The following is a 15727-nucleotide window of genomic DNA, read 5'->3' on the forward strand; positions in this document are numbered from 1 at the left end:
CCCAGTTTCCAAGCTTGGTGCATACGTGGAGCAAGCTGCTCTGTCTGAGGGTCAAACTAGACAAGGGGTATAAGGAATCTGTGGCCCTCCCGGTGTTGCTGGACTCCAGCTCCCATCATCCCTGCCAAGGACCACACTGGCTGGGACTGATGGGAGTTGGAGTCCTACAACATCTGGAGAGCCAGTAGTGCCCCCACACCGTACCTAGACCATTGCTCACATGTACATGAGCCTATGCCTTTTCCTCTGCTACATGGCCTTTTGCCTTTTTGTTCATACTTTAAAATTATATCCATGGTACCTGCCAAGTTCTCAGCCACAATACTTCTGTTTGTTTGTCTCTAAATACCTGTACGCAGGTAACAATACCTGCATGCTGTCCCACAAGCTCTTATTGGGCTATCTGGCTTTGTATACCACCCTTCCCTTTTTGCAATGGACTTTACCTCTGTGCGCAGTATTTCTCAGCTTACGCTTTGGGATTTCGCGCACCAACAACACACTACACGCCCTCCATCCCCTGAGTAAATCCATAAGGCATGCTATCTATTTTGTTTACCTAAATCCACGTTTAGCTTTTAAGGCCGCAGTTCTAAGCCTACTTAGGGCCAGCTCGGCTTGATAACTAGAGTGCTGTGATGATTAGGATCTCCCATAGCTTAGAGGTGGTCTTGTCGTCCCTTTTCTTTGATGGCTGCCAATCGTGATGACTCAATTCCTCCAGGATCAGAGGCGTTCCTCTGTACGCTAGTTGCTGGGGGACATGGGTAGGAGGGGGGTACCGCTTGCTGTTGTCGTGCTTGTGCATTCCCACAGCAGAATCTGGAACACCACTGTGGGGAACAGGATGCTCAACCACGTAGGTCCTTGTTATGAACCAGAAGCCAGGCTCTCCTGCCCATTATTACTATTAATTAGCAGCCTCGTGCTTTGCCGATCATAGAGGCCAAGCTCCATGAAAGGGTTTTAATCTTCTTTCTTTAGAATCACACAGTCAGACCTCAGGGATCCAGCCCTCTGTCAATGCAGGAATCTTACTACTACAGCATCCTTGGTAGAGGATCATCAGTCTTATGCTTAAAAACCTCTATTCATTAAAAAAAAAAACACCAACCCCAAAACCAACTACTGCTAGCTTTGGAGGGAAATTAATAGCTCCTCTCGCATTCCTGCCTTCTCCTCAACATCATGTTTAACTTTCTTGCTGTTAATTAGCTGCTATTTATTTACTGTATTCTATTAAGTGACTTAGCTACTATCTTCCAGGACCCAATTCCCTCCTAGTGCAGTGTAACAAAATTCTATAAAATCCTAAAAATATATAGAACCATAAAATTAAAACCACTTTACGCCACTTTCAAACCGAGCTGCAGTTGTTAATCGCAATAACTGATCAATTTTAAAAAGCAGGTTGAAATGACAATGTTTATTTTAAAAATAGAGGTGGGCCACCTGTATTTTCTTGGGACATGAATGCCAGAGGCAAGGGGACTAGAGTGGGAAAGACCTTGTCCCTGGTACCTGTTAGCCTCCTATTGATGGGCCCAGAGAGCAGCTTATTAGTAGTAGGCCCTCAAGTAACTGACGAGTTCTCTGAGGGTTCCTCCAGAAGAGAATTCATCCTGATTTGTCTGCACTGTACTTAGGCAGAATTTAGACTCTATCCAGTTTTTACTGAGCATTTGTTCAGAGGGAAGTAATCAGACAATGAGCATTCATCCTGATTTGGTTGCATAGTGTTTACAGGTTTTCCTGTCAGTTGTCCGTTCATTACACACTTTTCAATGCATTCCCCCATCACTTTCCTAACTGCAAAAAATCTTACGTTATTGTGGGTTTTTTTAAAGGTAGATTTCAAGTGCCAGGGCAACAGAGTGCCTCAATCCACTTTCGTTTCCCGAACCTAAACTCTTTGGAATGCACTTGAATCCCTCCTGCAAAATACTCATTCTGGAGGCACCCTAAATTCAAATATGTTTTACCCAAGCCAAATGTAACGGCATTGCTTCTTGCCATGACAAATTGTAAATGACAGTGGGAAGAATGTAGGAGAAAGGGAACGCCTACCAGTGCTCCTTGCATACCTGCACCCTCTGGCCCTTGGAGGAGGTGCTGTGGGGGTGGGAGAGGTGCCCCTTCAAAAACAGGTGCAACATGTATACATCAGGATTTCAAGCTGCTAGGGGGCTGGACTTTGGGGGCCCATGTGAAAGACTTGCTTCTTTTCTTAGGCCCTTCCCCCTGCCAAATCCTCCCCCCTCCCCCTCTGCCCCCTTCCTCTGAATTAGCAAGTTTGTTCTGAAGCCTTCCTTAGCCACCAAAGGGTAAAACAAAGAGGCCTTATTCTCGGCCAGCGCATACAACCGAGCAAGTCAGACAGCTGTGTTGGGCCTTTGCAGTTTGAAGTGGCCCATTATGGCCCATCCTCGGCCACTGCGTGCCAGAGCTGAATGGAGCTGTGAAGAGAACTGAAGTCCTTTCTCTCCAGCTCCCATGTTATTTCCTCCTTCCGGCAACAGAGGGAACCTTTTTAGAGGAAAATGCCCATAGCAGACGGGTTCCATTTAGAAATATCTCAGCTAGGAGGGTTGGCCTGCCTATTGCCAGGCTTTGAGGGATTTGGGGGGGGGGATGCTCCAAGAGCTGGTGGCTGGGGTGGGGGGCGGATCGTGCTCCAGTCTTGTCTCTAGTGCATTGGAGGAGCCTCCCCCATCTCCCACTGTTTGGCCCATCCTGCAAGCAATGATGTAAGCAACATACAGGCCTGAATTGGCTGAGGAGGCTTCCTCCAGCAATGCCGGCGCTGCATAAGGCCTACAGAACAATATGGGGCATCTTTGCTAGTCCCATGTTCTCCATCCTCCTCACCAGGATTTTGTACAGTGTGATTCTGTATAGCGTAATTGCAGATCGCAGGACATGCCTGCTGAGTTGTGAACCCTAACTTCCCATTTTTCAAGCTTGAGGCCTTAACCCTGATGGGACACTGCCATTTTTTTTAAAAAAATAATAATAACTGAAAACGTGTTTCCTTGTTATGAAATTAGCCTTTTACGAAAACAACTCGCCCCTTTAAATCTCAGTCTTTGTGATCATTGCTGCTAGCCAAATAGGCTTTTTTTAATAACCTGGAGGGGGGTGTTTAAAACATTTCCACTACATATTTAGTCAGTTATGCTTTCCACAGACATTCCCGTGGTTCATGCATAAGCTGAATCAGCCTTACACACAAAACACAATATACCTTCCTACACACTTTCTGTTCCCCATCTGGAATGCAAACAATGCCAGCGGCCTCCTGCTGTATCCTCCATAAGCCAGCAGAGGCTGTTGCAGAAAAATACTTCTAGCCAAACAGTCCCCATCTTCCTCTTTAACTATAAAATGTTTCAATATAGATCACAGATGTCGTGTGTACAATAGCAGAGGCAGCCTTTTGGGTTCTTCTAGACTGGCTTTCTTTGAAAGCTGAACAAGGAAGGAAGATGGCATGGATACCACATGCACCCAAATATCAACTAGGCAGGTAGCGTCCCTTAGCACATACCTATTCCTTGATAAAAGTTGACAAGTGAACATGCTGAAGTTATGTGGGCCTGTACTACCACAGAAGTAATTCCCAATGAGCACTTACTTTATGTTAAACTTGTTTAGGGTTGCAGGCTTTAACTTGTTTAACCATCATTCCTTCTTCCCAAGGAATCCTGGGTATTATAGTTCTGTGTAAGACAGAGGTGGGGAAACCGTGGCTCAACAACTCTCATCAGACCCAGCCAACACGCTCAGTGGTCACAGCAACATCTGGAGGCCCCCAGGTTCCTCACCCCTGGCGTAAGAGAAGGATCTGTAATGAAATTCTCAGGAACTCGCTGAACTACAATTCACCAAGATTATCTGGTTAACCCCAATGCAAACTAACCACGCTAAAAGTAAATTTAGACATTTAGCTTGATTAACAGTCATTAAGTGATGAGAGTTTACCAATCATGATTGGCTTCCTACTTGCTATAGCTCAGTCGTAGGGGATTGGGGGGGGGGAATTAGATTTAGTTCACATTTTATACATAACCTACACTTTCCAAAACAAGGTGTGAACAGAAACATATCCATCCTTTGAAATTCATAAGACTGAATTTTGCAGCATAGCTCTCCAGGCTGGAAAGATTCCTTATCAAATCTGCAGCTCACACAGATCTGGAAGGGGTAGCTAATACCTCAAAATAATCATAATCATAATAATCATAATATTGACAAACAGAAAACTGGGGTCGAAGTAACACAATTAAATTCAGCAGACACACGTGTAATATTTTACATCCCCAACCCCAAATCAAATGCACAGGTATAGAATAGAAAATACCCGTCTTGGGAGTAGTGCGTGTAAAAACAAGACCACAGAATTGCTGTTCATCACAAGACGAACGTGAGTCTGCAATACTGTGCAGCCGCAAAAAAGACTATTGTGATTTTCGGCTGCATCAATAGAGCCGTGGTTTCCAAGCCATCACGAGACCTAATAGTTTCACTTTATTCAGACCTCGTCTAAAGTACTGTGGCCAGTTTGGTATATGACGATTTAAGAAGGATACAGAAAAACTGGAATGGTCAGAGGAGGGCAGCAAATACAAGTCAGGAGGAGTATGGAAAATGTCCTGTGAGGAAAGGTATGCTAGGACTGATGGTGAGATGATAGCACTCTTCAGTACCTGGAAGTCTATCCCATAGAAGAGAGCAAAGACTAGCTCTTTGCTGTCACAGAAGGCAGAACTAGATTGAATGAGCTTTAGTTCAAGAGAGTATTTTTTGGTTGAACATAAGGAGAAACCTTTCAGCAGCAAGAGTAGCTTGACAATTGAGCCAATTACTGGAGATGGGCATTCTCCCTCTTTGGAGGTCTTTGGGCAGCCATCTGTTGGGGGATGCTATAGCTTTGGATTCCATGCATGCAACTATGGGTTAGGACTAGGTGGCCTACAAAACCCCTTTACATCTCTATAATTCTTTTGAAAATAAAATTGGGTTTTCTGCAATCTGATGGACGTCATACAGTTGCACTGTAATAAGTGGATTAATGTGACAATTAACATGGTAAATACCCTAGAAACCATTAGCCAAAACCGTAGCTACAGGGGAGCTAACCAGTTTTTTAGGCAAAGCCTCCAGAGGGATACCACTGAGGCTCCCAGCCTCTCTCTCTCTCTCTCTCTCTCTGTGTGTGTGTGTGTGTGTGTGTGTGTGTGAGTTTGGCTTGATCAGACACAATCCACAGAAATCTGAAATTCCTATTAAATTTGCGGCTCTTTCCTCCGGCTTGCATTTCAGATAACGACACATTCTGCGATGGATTGGTTTAACTGGTATAATTATCATAACTATAGACAATAATGTACACTTCTTTCTCTCTCTTACAGCCTACTTAAATGTTTGTGATACATTTCAGCTGGTTTTCACACATGTCTGTACTCCAAACGAGAACAATGATCGTTACGTTGATTTACCGTAGGTCTGAACCAAACAGAATGCTACAGATTTGGTCTTTTGCTGTTAAAGCTGTGTTGGTATTGTGCGATGATTGTTGGGGTCATTTCCAGACAGATACATTTTCAAATCTGCTAATAGCGGTTTGCTGCTATTTTAAGTGCTTGCCTCCCCACCAAAAGGCTACTGCCTCATTACTACACATGATTAATGAATTAATATACAGCTTCTGTGTAATACATAACATCAATCAGCAGAGATATTTTCTATTAAAAAAAAAAGTTTCCAGCATAGCCTACCTTCTTTTGTTAGCACTAATATAATACAAGAAAGCTGACAAGATACTAGCAGGGTATTAGTGCAGTCCTGAGAACTCTTTTAATAGCTCACAGGTTTTCTTGTGGATGACCTCACGAAGCTTCCGCACACGCCGGATGCTGGACGTCCCCACAAAGCTGTCTGGCTGCAAAACAGCCATTCCGTTGTGGACGTCACCCATGATGATGAGCTGACCACCCGCTGCAGTTATGTTGGGGCACGGGCAGCTCCAGTTCATGTTTAAAAGGGTGATTTCCAGAGGCTCCCTCCCCAAGAATTTCAGCCCCATTTTCTCGTCCTTTAAAATCTCCTCCACGGTCACCAGCGCGTGTCCTGAGTCCTGGTCCTCCGTCAGTTCGGTGACGCGGCCAAGAATAACAAAGTCGCTTTTGCAGAAGCTCGTCACCAGCTTTTGGCGCGGTTTGCAAGCCTTGCAGGCCTTGCAGTGCATGTTCCTAGGGAAAGGGCACATCTCTTCGCAGGCCTCTCTGCTCTCAAAGTTATTCTCGTTGCCTCCGCAGCCTCCGTATATGAAAGACTGGCATTGTTTCGTCAAGCTGTTGTACGCCCACCGGGGCTCATAGGCTTTGCAGAGGCCTTGGAGGGCTGGCAAGTTGCAGATGTTGATCGGCCCGTTCATGCAAGTCAGCATGCAGTTTTCATAGGTCTCAAAGTGGTTCAGGTTGCTGTTGCAGTTTCCGTAGATGAAGGTGAAGCAGTTGTTTTTCTTGGCGTCGTAGTACCATCGGGTTTGCTCCTCCCCACAGTCTTCACTGTCCGGCTGCTTCAGGCACTCGTCTGTTGGAAAGTGGGTTTTGTTCTGGGCTGCTTCCATTGACGTAGCTTCTCCTTTGAGGACCGACAGTGGGAAATCTGCCTTGAGAATCCCGCCAAGGTTTTTGGCAGTGCAAGTGTACATGCCTGCATCTTGTAGTTGGGTGTTGTAGATCACCAGCTGGGCAATGTTTGTGACCACAATGTTCCCTCGGACGTGGTTGGGCCTCATGATGATTTTCTCGTTACTCTCGGTCTGCTTCTCCCAAGTGATTTCTGGCTTGGGTCGTCCAGTGACATCGCAAAGAAAGCTAACAGTCTCGCCTACGTAGACAGACTGATGGGCTGGGTTGTTGACTAGTACAGGTGGAAGGATGTCAGTGATGGTTGTCTCTAAGTAGGCAGTAGTGGGGCGAGCCGTGGTCTCCGGCGGGATAGGGCTGGTGTTTGGCCATGTAAGGTGGTAGCGACAGGTCACCACGTTGAGTGTAATGCTTTTGGTACATGCTTCTGCATCCATGTAGCATTTGTTGTAATAGGTGAGGCCATCAGATGCACAAGTAAAACTCGGCTCTTTTTCACACCTGTCTTTGCATTTGCAAACAGGCTGTCCATCCCAGATGTCACACTCTGAACCTTGCTGAATGCACATGAAACGGTCACACGTTGCCTCTTTGGGCATCCCAACAGGTCCTTTCTTCCCTCTCACATCCATGTACCGAGCTGCAACGCAGCTCCTTGTTCCGCAGACATTAGGACAGCACTTCTCAAAGGTCTCGCATTCCTAAGACAAAGAAAAAAATAAGACCACAGTGACAAAATCTTTGTAAATTAATTGGAATCCCCAAGTAGATTATACTGCTTCTTAAGACAGATGTCAACTTTGTAGAGTATTAGGATCGCCTAATATTAGGCGTTTTGAAAGGATATTTTGCTATTTCAAAATATCACGTTCCCCAGAATCTCGGCCCACAGCCAGCAGGGGCCCCAGACTCTTAACTTTTTATAAAGTAAGTTTCTAACCCTCCTAGTAGGACTTACATCAGAGTAAACATAGATAGGCTTGTGCTGTAAAAAAAAAATTCTCTTGGGAAATCCCAGTGGTTGTACTTCTATGTTCTGGGACTACTTATAGCTGTCATCAGGGATTGAGGGATCATTTTTCACCAGGCCATCTGGAGTGGCGGTTCTGTTGTGGTGTCTCTTCTTGCACCCCCACTTCTGTTTTGGCATTGTTCACTTCTTCACACCGGCGTAACCCTTTGCATGTCTCACTTTGAGTCTCGTTGTGAGCAGAGGGATTTACTCCCATGCAAAGGATCATGGCCTGAGTGCATCTTACTAAAATTCTTCTTTGTCCTACAGGACCTACACAGAGCTATGGCCTTGTAAACCCTAGTTATTCCTCAAACCTTCTTTTCATGACGTAATCTAGATCGAGGGTTGCTTTAGCCACTTGAACAAAGTGGTTTGCTTCTTGAGGGGAGGTTTCCAGAACTTCCTGCAAGCCAACCACATAATGTTCCATGCTGGCTGAGTCATGACAGCTTTCTGGCCTGTCATTCATGAACATCCGTGAGTGGCCTCTTACTCCCAAGTGGCCTCCCAAGGCTCCTGTTGGAGAATAGAAAGGTCCTGAACCGATTGAGATTATCAGTCAGTTACCATATATACTTGAGTATAAGCCTAGTTTTTCAGCACATTTTTTCTGCTGAAAAAGCTGCTCTCGGCTTATACTCGAGTGAGGCAGGCGGTGGGGGCGGCGAGAAAGAAGCCCTTTCTCTCTCTCGTGCCGCCGTCGCCCGCTCACCCCAGTCAACCATTCCTTAAGAAGCGTACAAGAACAGCGGTTCTTTACTCTCCCCAGGCAGCTTGTTCCATTCCTGAACTGCTCACATAAATGCAAACTTTAGACCCCAGAAGACAGAAAGCCTATCAGTTAAGGAAGTATTAAAACCCCACAGGGGTTTAGATGAACATGTAATTGAACAGTGCCCTTTTTTTAAATATCTGGGTGTTACATTTCAGGCTACATCTAGTTGGCTAGCCCACTTTAAGGCTGTAACCCTCCTAACACGAAGAACAATTGGTGTCCTGCTTAGCTTCTTCTATACCCGGGGAGGACAATTGGTGATCCCGGCAATAAGAGCTTTTGTTGGGAAAGCTATTCCCCAGATGTTATATGGGGTAGAGCTCTGGGGGTGGAACCAGAGGCTGTTGGAACGGCTTGAAATCTTGCAAAATTACTATCTCAAGAGGATCCTAGGCCTTCCTCAAGGAACTCCGGCAGCTTACTTGAGAGTGGAGGTAGGATTACCTTCTGTGTCTGCCAGGGCCCACTTGAGATTCTTACGTTTTTACATCAACCTTGCAAATACCTCGAACACCTTACTGGCCAAACAAGCCTTTGTTTCTCTTCAAAAGAACACCACTTGGCGTCAAAACCTATCTGATATCCTGGTTAGATACACCCTACCGGAGTTTAATACACTCAAATTGTGGAGCCCGGACAAAGTTCGGGAATGGATCCTGGAGAGAGACGCCCTGTTAGACATCACAAAAATACAGAACCCAGGGTCCTCGAGTATATACGGTATGTTGTTGGGTTTAGGCTCATCTGATAGGGTGTTAAGTGTGGAGAATTTGTCCTCAGAGCAGTAAATTTGGAGGTTTCTGCTCAAATGTCAATTGCCATTTCGGGGTGGGGGGTTAATTTTACTGAGACTACAGCAAAGAGGGATGGCTTAGGCCTCCCCATATGCTGCAGGGCAAATGACTATCAGTCCCTCCCCTCTCAGGCATTTAATTTTTTGGGAAATGTTGTTAGTATCAAGAAACATTATGCATTTCAGCCTGGTAAAAACACTCAAGGGTGGTGAAAAGCAGAGCCACACCGCTGGCTTATACAGGAAGGCACAGCTTTTCCCTGTGTTGCCTCCATGCTGTTTAGCATGGCAGCTGGAATCATCCAGGGATTTGGAGTTAAATATTGCATATGACACTGCACCCTCCCTCTCCTTTCCATCTGATGCCAGGGAAGCAATGGAAATCTGCAATCTGTTTATGGGATTGTGGTGAGATGCATTTGAGCTAAAGAGCTGAGACAAGACAGAGATGCTCTGGGGCTTTGGCCAATAGGAAAGCCAATTTGGCAATAAGAGTTCAGCCTGTTCTTGACAATGGGACAGTCTCCCTCCGGAGTGTTTATTATTTCCATTAAAAAGAAAAGGGAAAAAAGAGGTTGCATGGGATGCTTTAGATGCATCCTGTATTGTAACTTCTGCACTGAGCATTAAGTTGGACTACAGGATGTCCATACTGCCTTCCAGCTCAGTGAATCTGTAGGTGGGCTGCCTTTGAAGAGTGTTCAAGAACTACATCTGATGCAGAATATTGGTGCTTAGAATGTACATAGAATTGTGGATTTGGAAGGGACCCCAAGGGCCATCTAGTTTCACCGCCTGCAATGCAGGAATCTCAACAAAATCAATCCAAGGCAGGTGGCCATCCAACCTCTGCCCAAACTCTGTTGTAGGGGCATATTACACAGAATACATCACTCCAGTAATAGTTGAACTATTAAAGGGGTACGGCTATCATATTTAAAGACATAAAACAGTTTGGGGCTATAGGGTATTTAAAGTAACTCTTACTCATTCACTATTGTGCCTGCCCCACTGAGATCCTCAGAGGTGGTTCAACACTGTATTCTACCACCATCTGAAGTGGAACAGGGCCTGATTTGTGGTGGCGCCTATAAACTCAGGAATTTGCTTTCTCAGAAGAATCATACGGCACCATCTAGTTTAGCTGAGCTTTTTATGGCTGAGCTTTCCTTTGGTTTAGATTATAAAGGCTGGCTCCTATATCTATGAAGCTAGGTTTTGTGGATTGGTCGCTGTTTAGGAATTGCTGGTTTTAAAAAAAAGTAAATGTTTTTGGTTTTTAACTCTTTGTGAGTTGCTTTAAATGTATTGTGTCTGAAAATGCAGAGTAGAAATGTCTAAATAAATAAATAAAAACCCCAGCCCTAACTGGAAGCCTTTTTATTTGGATTTAGAAATTATGTGTAACACCCAAATCATCCCAGTGTACTTTTTATCATCTTACATTAGGGGTAGCAATTGACCCAGAGGCAGAGCCCGTGCGCTGCATGTAGAAAGTTCCAGATTCAATAGCTGAGAAAGACCTCTCCCTTAAACACTGGAGAGCCACTGGAGAGCAGTGAACCAATTGCCTAACTCAGTGGTTTTCAACCAGTGTGCCATGGCACCCTGGGGTGCCTTGAATGATGCTCAGGGGTGCCGCGGACAACACTGGCCTCTGTCCCTCTCTCCTTCCCTCCCTCCTCTGATGCCATCTCACGTCTCTGCCTCCCAAAGGCTTGCATGGCTGTTCGTTGCAGCAACCCTGGCTACAAGCTCTCCAGGCAAATGGTGCCTCTGGGGCTGGCAAGTGAGTGCTTCCCAGGGCCCTGGGGGCAGTGTGAGGAGGCACCTCTCTTTGCGGGGTGGGGGGCAGCTCAGAGGCCAGGGGTGGCAGCAGTGGCCAAGGAGAGGGGAGAGGAGGCTGAGGGAACACTCCACAAGGGAGGGGCTGCTGGCTCTGCAGGCAAGGGGTGGCATAACTGGGCTCCTGAGCCCCACAGAGGTGCTGCAGAAAGAATGTAGTTGGTCAAGGGAGCTGTGGATCTAAAAAGGTTGAAAACAGGCATAGGCAAACTCGGCCCTCCAGATGGTTTGGGACTACAATTCCCATCATCCCTGACCACTGGTCCTGTTAGCTAGGGATCATGGAAGTTGTAGTCCCAAAACATCTGGAGGGCCGAGTTTGCCTGTGCCTGGTTGAAAACGTCTGGCTTAACTTGAGTTAAGACAACATCCTACACATACACACCCCCATGCTTATATTGACCCAAACTCAACCTGATAAGCACACTGGGGACGTTATTATACATGGTTGCCATGAGTTTCTGCAGTGCATCTGAAACAGAAAGCACAATTCAAGAAAGGCACAAACGAATCCCATTGAATTCAGTGGCGGCACAAACATCCATTTCAATCTTTCTGTTCCTTTCTTTTAACTGGAGTTGCATATTGTTTTGGGGTCTGGGTTTATGCCCCAGCTCTCTAAATTGCACTGGAACTTCAGGTAGTATGAAAAGTGGCTTGTGCATGTGCACCATGTAATATATCAACAATGTTTTAATTGGGGTGAGGGACAGAGTCTCTATGGGAGTTTGCAGAGAGCACGTTTAAATTTATTTATAGTGAGGAGGTTTTTGATTATTTAGTTTGGGGCCAGTAAACTCTTTGAAACACCTGCAGGAGAATCATTGACAATTGTTTTCCTTGTGTCTTGTGGGTAGCTGATGGAAAGTGGGGTACGCCTTAGTTAGACATTTAGCTGGCTGCGTGATTTGAGAGGTGCATCGCATGACAGGGCCCTCATCAAGCACAGTCACCCAGGTGATTCTTGGGTACAGCTCTTGAATCTCACGCTGCTGCATCTGTACCCAAAAAATCTTCCTATTCCAAGCAATCGCTTTAGAATCAATGAAGAAATTGGCCTAGTAATCTGCTTTGATCGTAACCACAACCACAACCTCTTGATTTCAAAAGCGGCACGATTTATCCAGCAGAGTATTTTTTTTGTGTACTAAGGAATTTCAGTCATATCTCCTCTCAGGTTCTCAGCTTGGATTCTGGGTTGGGAGACACTGCTTGTCACCAGAACTGCCCTTTTTCAGAGCGGCATTTGACAGAGACCACAAACTCGGTGACGGCAGTGCACTCTATTATTCCGGGCAGGTACGTGATGCAGAAGGAGCACAGGCGAGTGCCTGGATGCCACAATGAGCTGGCAGCGCTGGCTGCTGGATGAGCAGCCTTTTCTTACTTGCCAGCTCAAGTTGCATTTGGATCTGGAAGTGCTATAAAGGAGGTCCTGCCCAAGCTGTCATTTTTACTGAGTCATTTCTTCTGCCGCTGCTGGGCTTTAAAATAGGTGCTGTCAGGGCCATGCCGTGCCTACAGAGGCAATTTAAAGTCCTGCCTTTAGAAGCAAGTGGGCTTCAAAAATAGGTGGGATTGGCACCATTGTTGTACGCATTACCACGGAGTCCCGTGTGTGTGTGTCTAGTATTCTTGAAATGCACCTGTCGAGGCAAGACACAATGAATACAGACACTCAGTGAACGGCAGCCAAAGGGAAAAGTCCTGCAGCAAGCCCAGTGGTATGTGCTGCCTTGGCACAGAATGGCTTTTGACACTGTTGTGATTGTCAAAAATGGATCCCTGCTGCGGGGCCGGGTGTGAGCGTGTGTGCATTGCTCAGCATGCGTCTTCACACGACTAACTTTGCCACAGAACGGGACTGATTTCCATCTTCAGCTTTCGCAGGAATTGGCCTGGAATTAGAGAACTGTCAGCCCAACAGGTAATCAGATCTATGAACTAGCAACCAAGTAGGCGAGGCAATGCCTTTTACAGGACGTGAACTCCTTACACATCGCTCTCTTGCTGGCCCCGGGGGTTTGGTTTGGTTTGGTTTTGAAAGGACTGTTAACAATTAATGTGCACTGCTATGGTAAACAAAACATCAACACACCCAGCCGCTATCATATTTATAGGAAGGCAATTAGATTTAAACTTAAGAGGACAAACAAAAGTGCATCACTTACCAGGTCAGTGTCACATTCTCTCCTGCAGGTGCTCTGTGCGTCAACCCAAAGGTTGGGATTCATATCATTTGGACATATCCCAGCGTGAGAGTACCGTATTGGAGGCAAGGCAGTGCCTTTGAGGGGGACCTCCAGAAGCAATAGGATAAGGCTCTCCCCAGACAGCATCCATATCCATCGAGTGAAGAATGTGAAAAAGGACATTTCAGGACAGCTCCAGATAAAATATCCACAGTTGGATTGGGATCTGGGTGTGTCTGTGACTGGATTTGGAAAAAAAAAAATTAAGCAAAAACAAAACAAAGGACCCCAGCCACACCTGCTTTCTTTAAGTTCCTGCAGGCTTCCTTTTCCAACTTGCTCGATGGCGTAGTCTGCTCTGGACCGTGTTGGATTAAAAGTCTTGGGAAGGAGCCCCCTTATTTTAAGCAAAAGGCTCTCAGTCCAAGCCAGAGTTAGCTGTATTTATACCCTGCCTCTGTACAACAAGTTGGAAAAAGTAAACTCTATTTCTGTGACAGGCACACGCTTCTTATGTCCTGGTGGCAGTCGTACAGATTTGTTACAAGGGGGGAAAAAAAGCTGGAAAGACTTTTAAGGCTGGAACTGCCACGGTGGGACCCCTGCATGTTTCTGAATGGAAGGGAGGCCTTCTTAACCCCTTTAGACCTAAAGTACTTCCCTATGCTAAGAATGGCATTTACTTCTGAAAGAGTGCTTGTCTAAATAATATGAACCTACAGTCGGAGGGATTTCCCTATGCCAGGGAAATACATGCAACTGCTTGTTTAAAAGGAGCAGCTTAATAAGGCTGAAGCAATTAAAAGCTTAAATATAACTTCTGATTAAAAAGAAGAAAGAAATGTGGAGGAGGGAGTAGCATGTTTCAGCGTCGGATCTGGAAGGCAATACTTCTTTACAAATTACCCCCTGCCCCAAGTCCCTAGTCTGCTTTATTTATCTTCCCCCCCCCCAAGTTTCTTTCTTTTTTCCCCGCTGCACTCCAACCCCACCATGGGAAATTTTTAAAAATTCCTTCACAGTTCACGAACATGAGACCCCTATTGTACGACTTTTTGCTGACCTCTTTAAGGGGAAAAAAATAGGAACAGTTTAACTCTATGGAAACCTGCATAAAGGAATGTACTACATTTTTTTTTTTTGCATAGAGGAGGGGGAGATATGGGGAAAAACACAATCAACGTTAAGTTCCCTCCGCCCTGATCCTGATAAGGAAGGGTTTGTATTGCCCACCAAGAAGAAGGGTAATCTCATTCGCAGGGGTCACCGAGAGAGGGCACAAACGCTTGGAGAAGTCTGATAGTAAAGGAGATTGGGGCAGAAGAAGAAGAAGAAGAAGAATTTGGATTTGATATCCCGCTCTATCACTACCCGAAGGAGTCTCAAAGCGGCTCCCCCTTTCCCTTCCTCCCCCACAACAAACACTCTGTGAGGTGAGTGAGGCTGAGAGACAAGCCCAAGGTTACCCAGCAGCTGCATGTGGAGGAGAGGAGACGCAAACCTGGTTCCCCAGATTACGAGTCTACCGCTCTCAACCACTACACCATGCTAGCTTATAGCAGGGAAGGTGGCTGCGACTCCCCACCACCACCGAGATTTTTGTTCCCTCTCGGCGCCTGCTATGAAAAACATGTGCTGGATGGAATCTAAGAAGCTGCTTTAGGTGAGGCAGAGAGGGCCTGTGCATGCCCAGTGGGACTTTTGATATTGAGGAGCAGACCCTCATCAGAGCCTCACCGTGCAGAGTTTCTGAAACCTCTTCCCCCAGCCCCATTTCAAGACAAGTTTGTCTTGTATGCCGTCCCCCCTGCCCTCACCGACCTGTTTGGGAAACCAACGTCCATGTGTGCACAGAATAGCTACTTCTTCACATCTCTCTTGCTGAAATCGGAGGCTTTCTCGTGTGTGGGTTTTGTCACGATGGCATGGTGTGGAACACACATAATGTATCTCCCCTGAATGTTTCAATCCTCTTCAAGTCAGGCTCTGGCTTGTTGAGTTTGGATGTAGGGATATTAACTTCCAGAGTCAGGCTCTTCTAGTGGGAACTTGAGTTTTTGAGGCCTTTAGCTCATAACTGATGCAAGATGGTGGAGAGTAGAAGGATGGGTTCTGCTGCATTTAGCGAATAAACACGTCTCAGGGTGCAGCTGTTGCAGTCCCCACACCATGGGGCTGCCTAATATGATTCTACGTCCCTGGGGCACATCCAGGAAGGTGCTGTTGCTTTGTCCTTGGAACCTAGACCAAAGACGGCTGTTCTTGGACAAGGCTAAAACTGATAAACCACAGTTTCATAAGGGTACATTTGCAAAGAGAGAACTTACCTATATGCCACAGCGTACTGTGCATTTGTGCACGGCGGTAGAGATGATGTATGACCAGCTGCACTATGTCGCCCATATCACAGACTAGTGCCACTGTTCTGCACAACATGGATTTTAAGATTTTAGA

General features: G+C 46.0%; 2 protein-coding genes across 2 annotated transcripts in view; one reads left to right on the forward strand and one right to left on the reverse strand.

Annotated features, from left to right (window-relative positions):
- The window catches only part of LOC117040982 (ankyrin repeat domain-containing protein 40-like), a 58801-nt gene that overhangs the window by 14154 nt on the left and 28920 nt on the right, over positions 1 to 15727 (forward strand). The gene's annotated exons all lie outside the window — the stretch shown is intronic.
- Positions 5788 to 14154, reverse strand: WFIKKN2 (WAP, follistatin/kazal, immunoglobulin, kunitz and netrin domain containing 2). Its single transcript, XM_033139181.1, has 2 exons — positions 13253 to 14154; positions 5788 to 7354 (listed from the first exon to the last, which is right to left on the reverse strand). The coding sequence occupies exons 1-2, from the start codon at positions 13454 to 13456 to the stop codon at positions 5834 to 5836; spliced, it is 1725 nt and encodes a 574-aa protein (XP_032995072.1). The 5' UTR covers positions 13457 to 14154; the 3' UTR covers positions 5788 to 5833.

This window comes from Lacerta agilis, chromosome 2, assembly GCF_009819535.1.
Source record: "Lacerta agilis isolate rLacAgi1 chromosome 2, rLacAgi1.pri, whole genome shotgun sequence".
NCBI classification, from domain to species: domain Eukaryota; kingdom Metazoa; phylum Chordata; class Lepidosauria; order Squamata; family Lacertidae; genus Lacerta; species Lacerta agilis.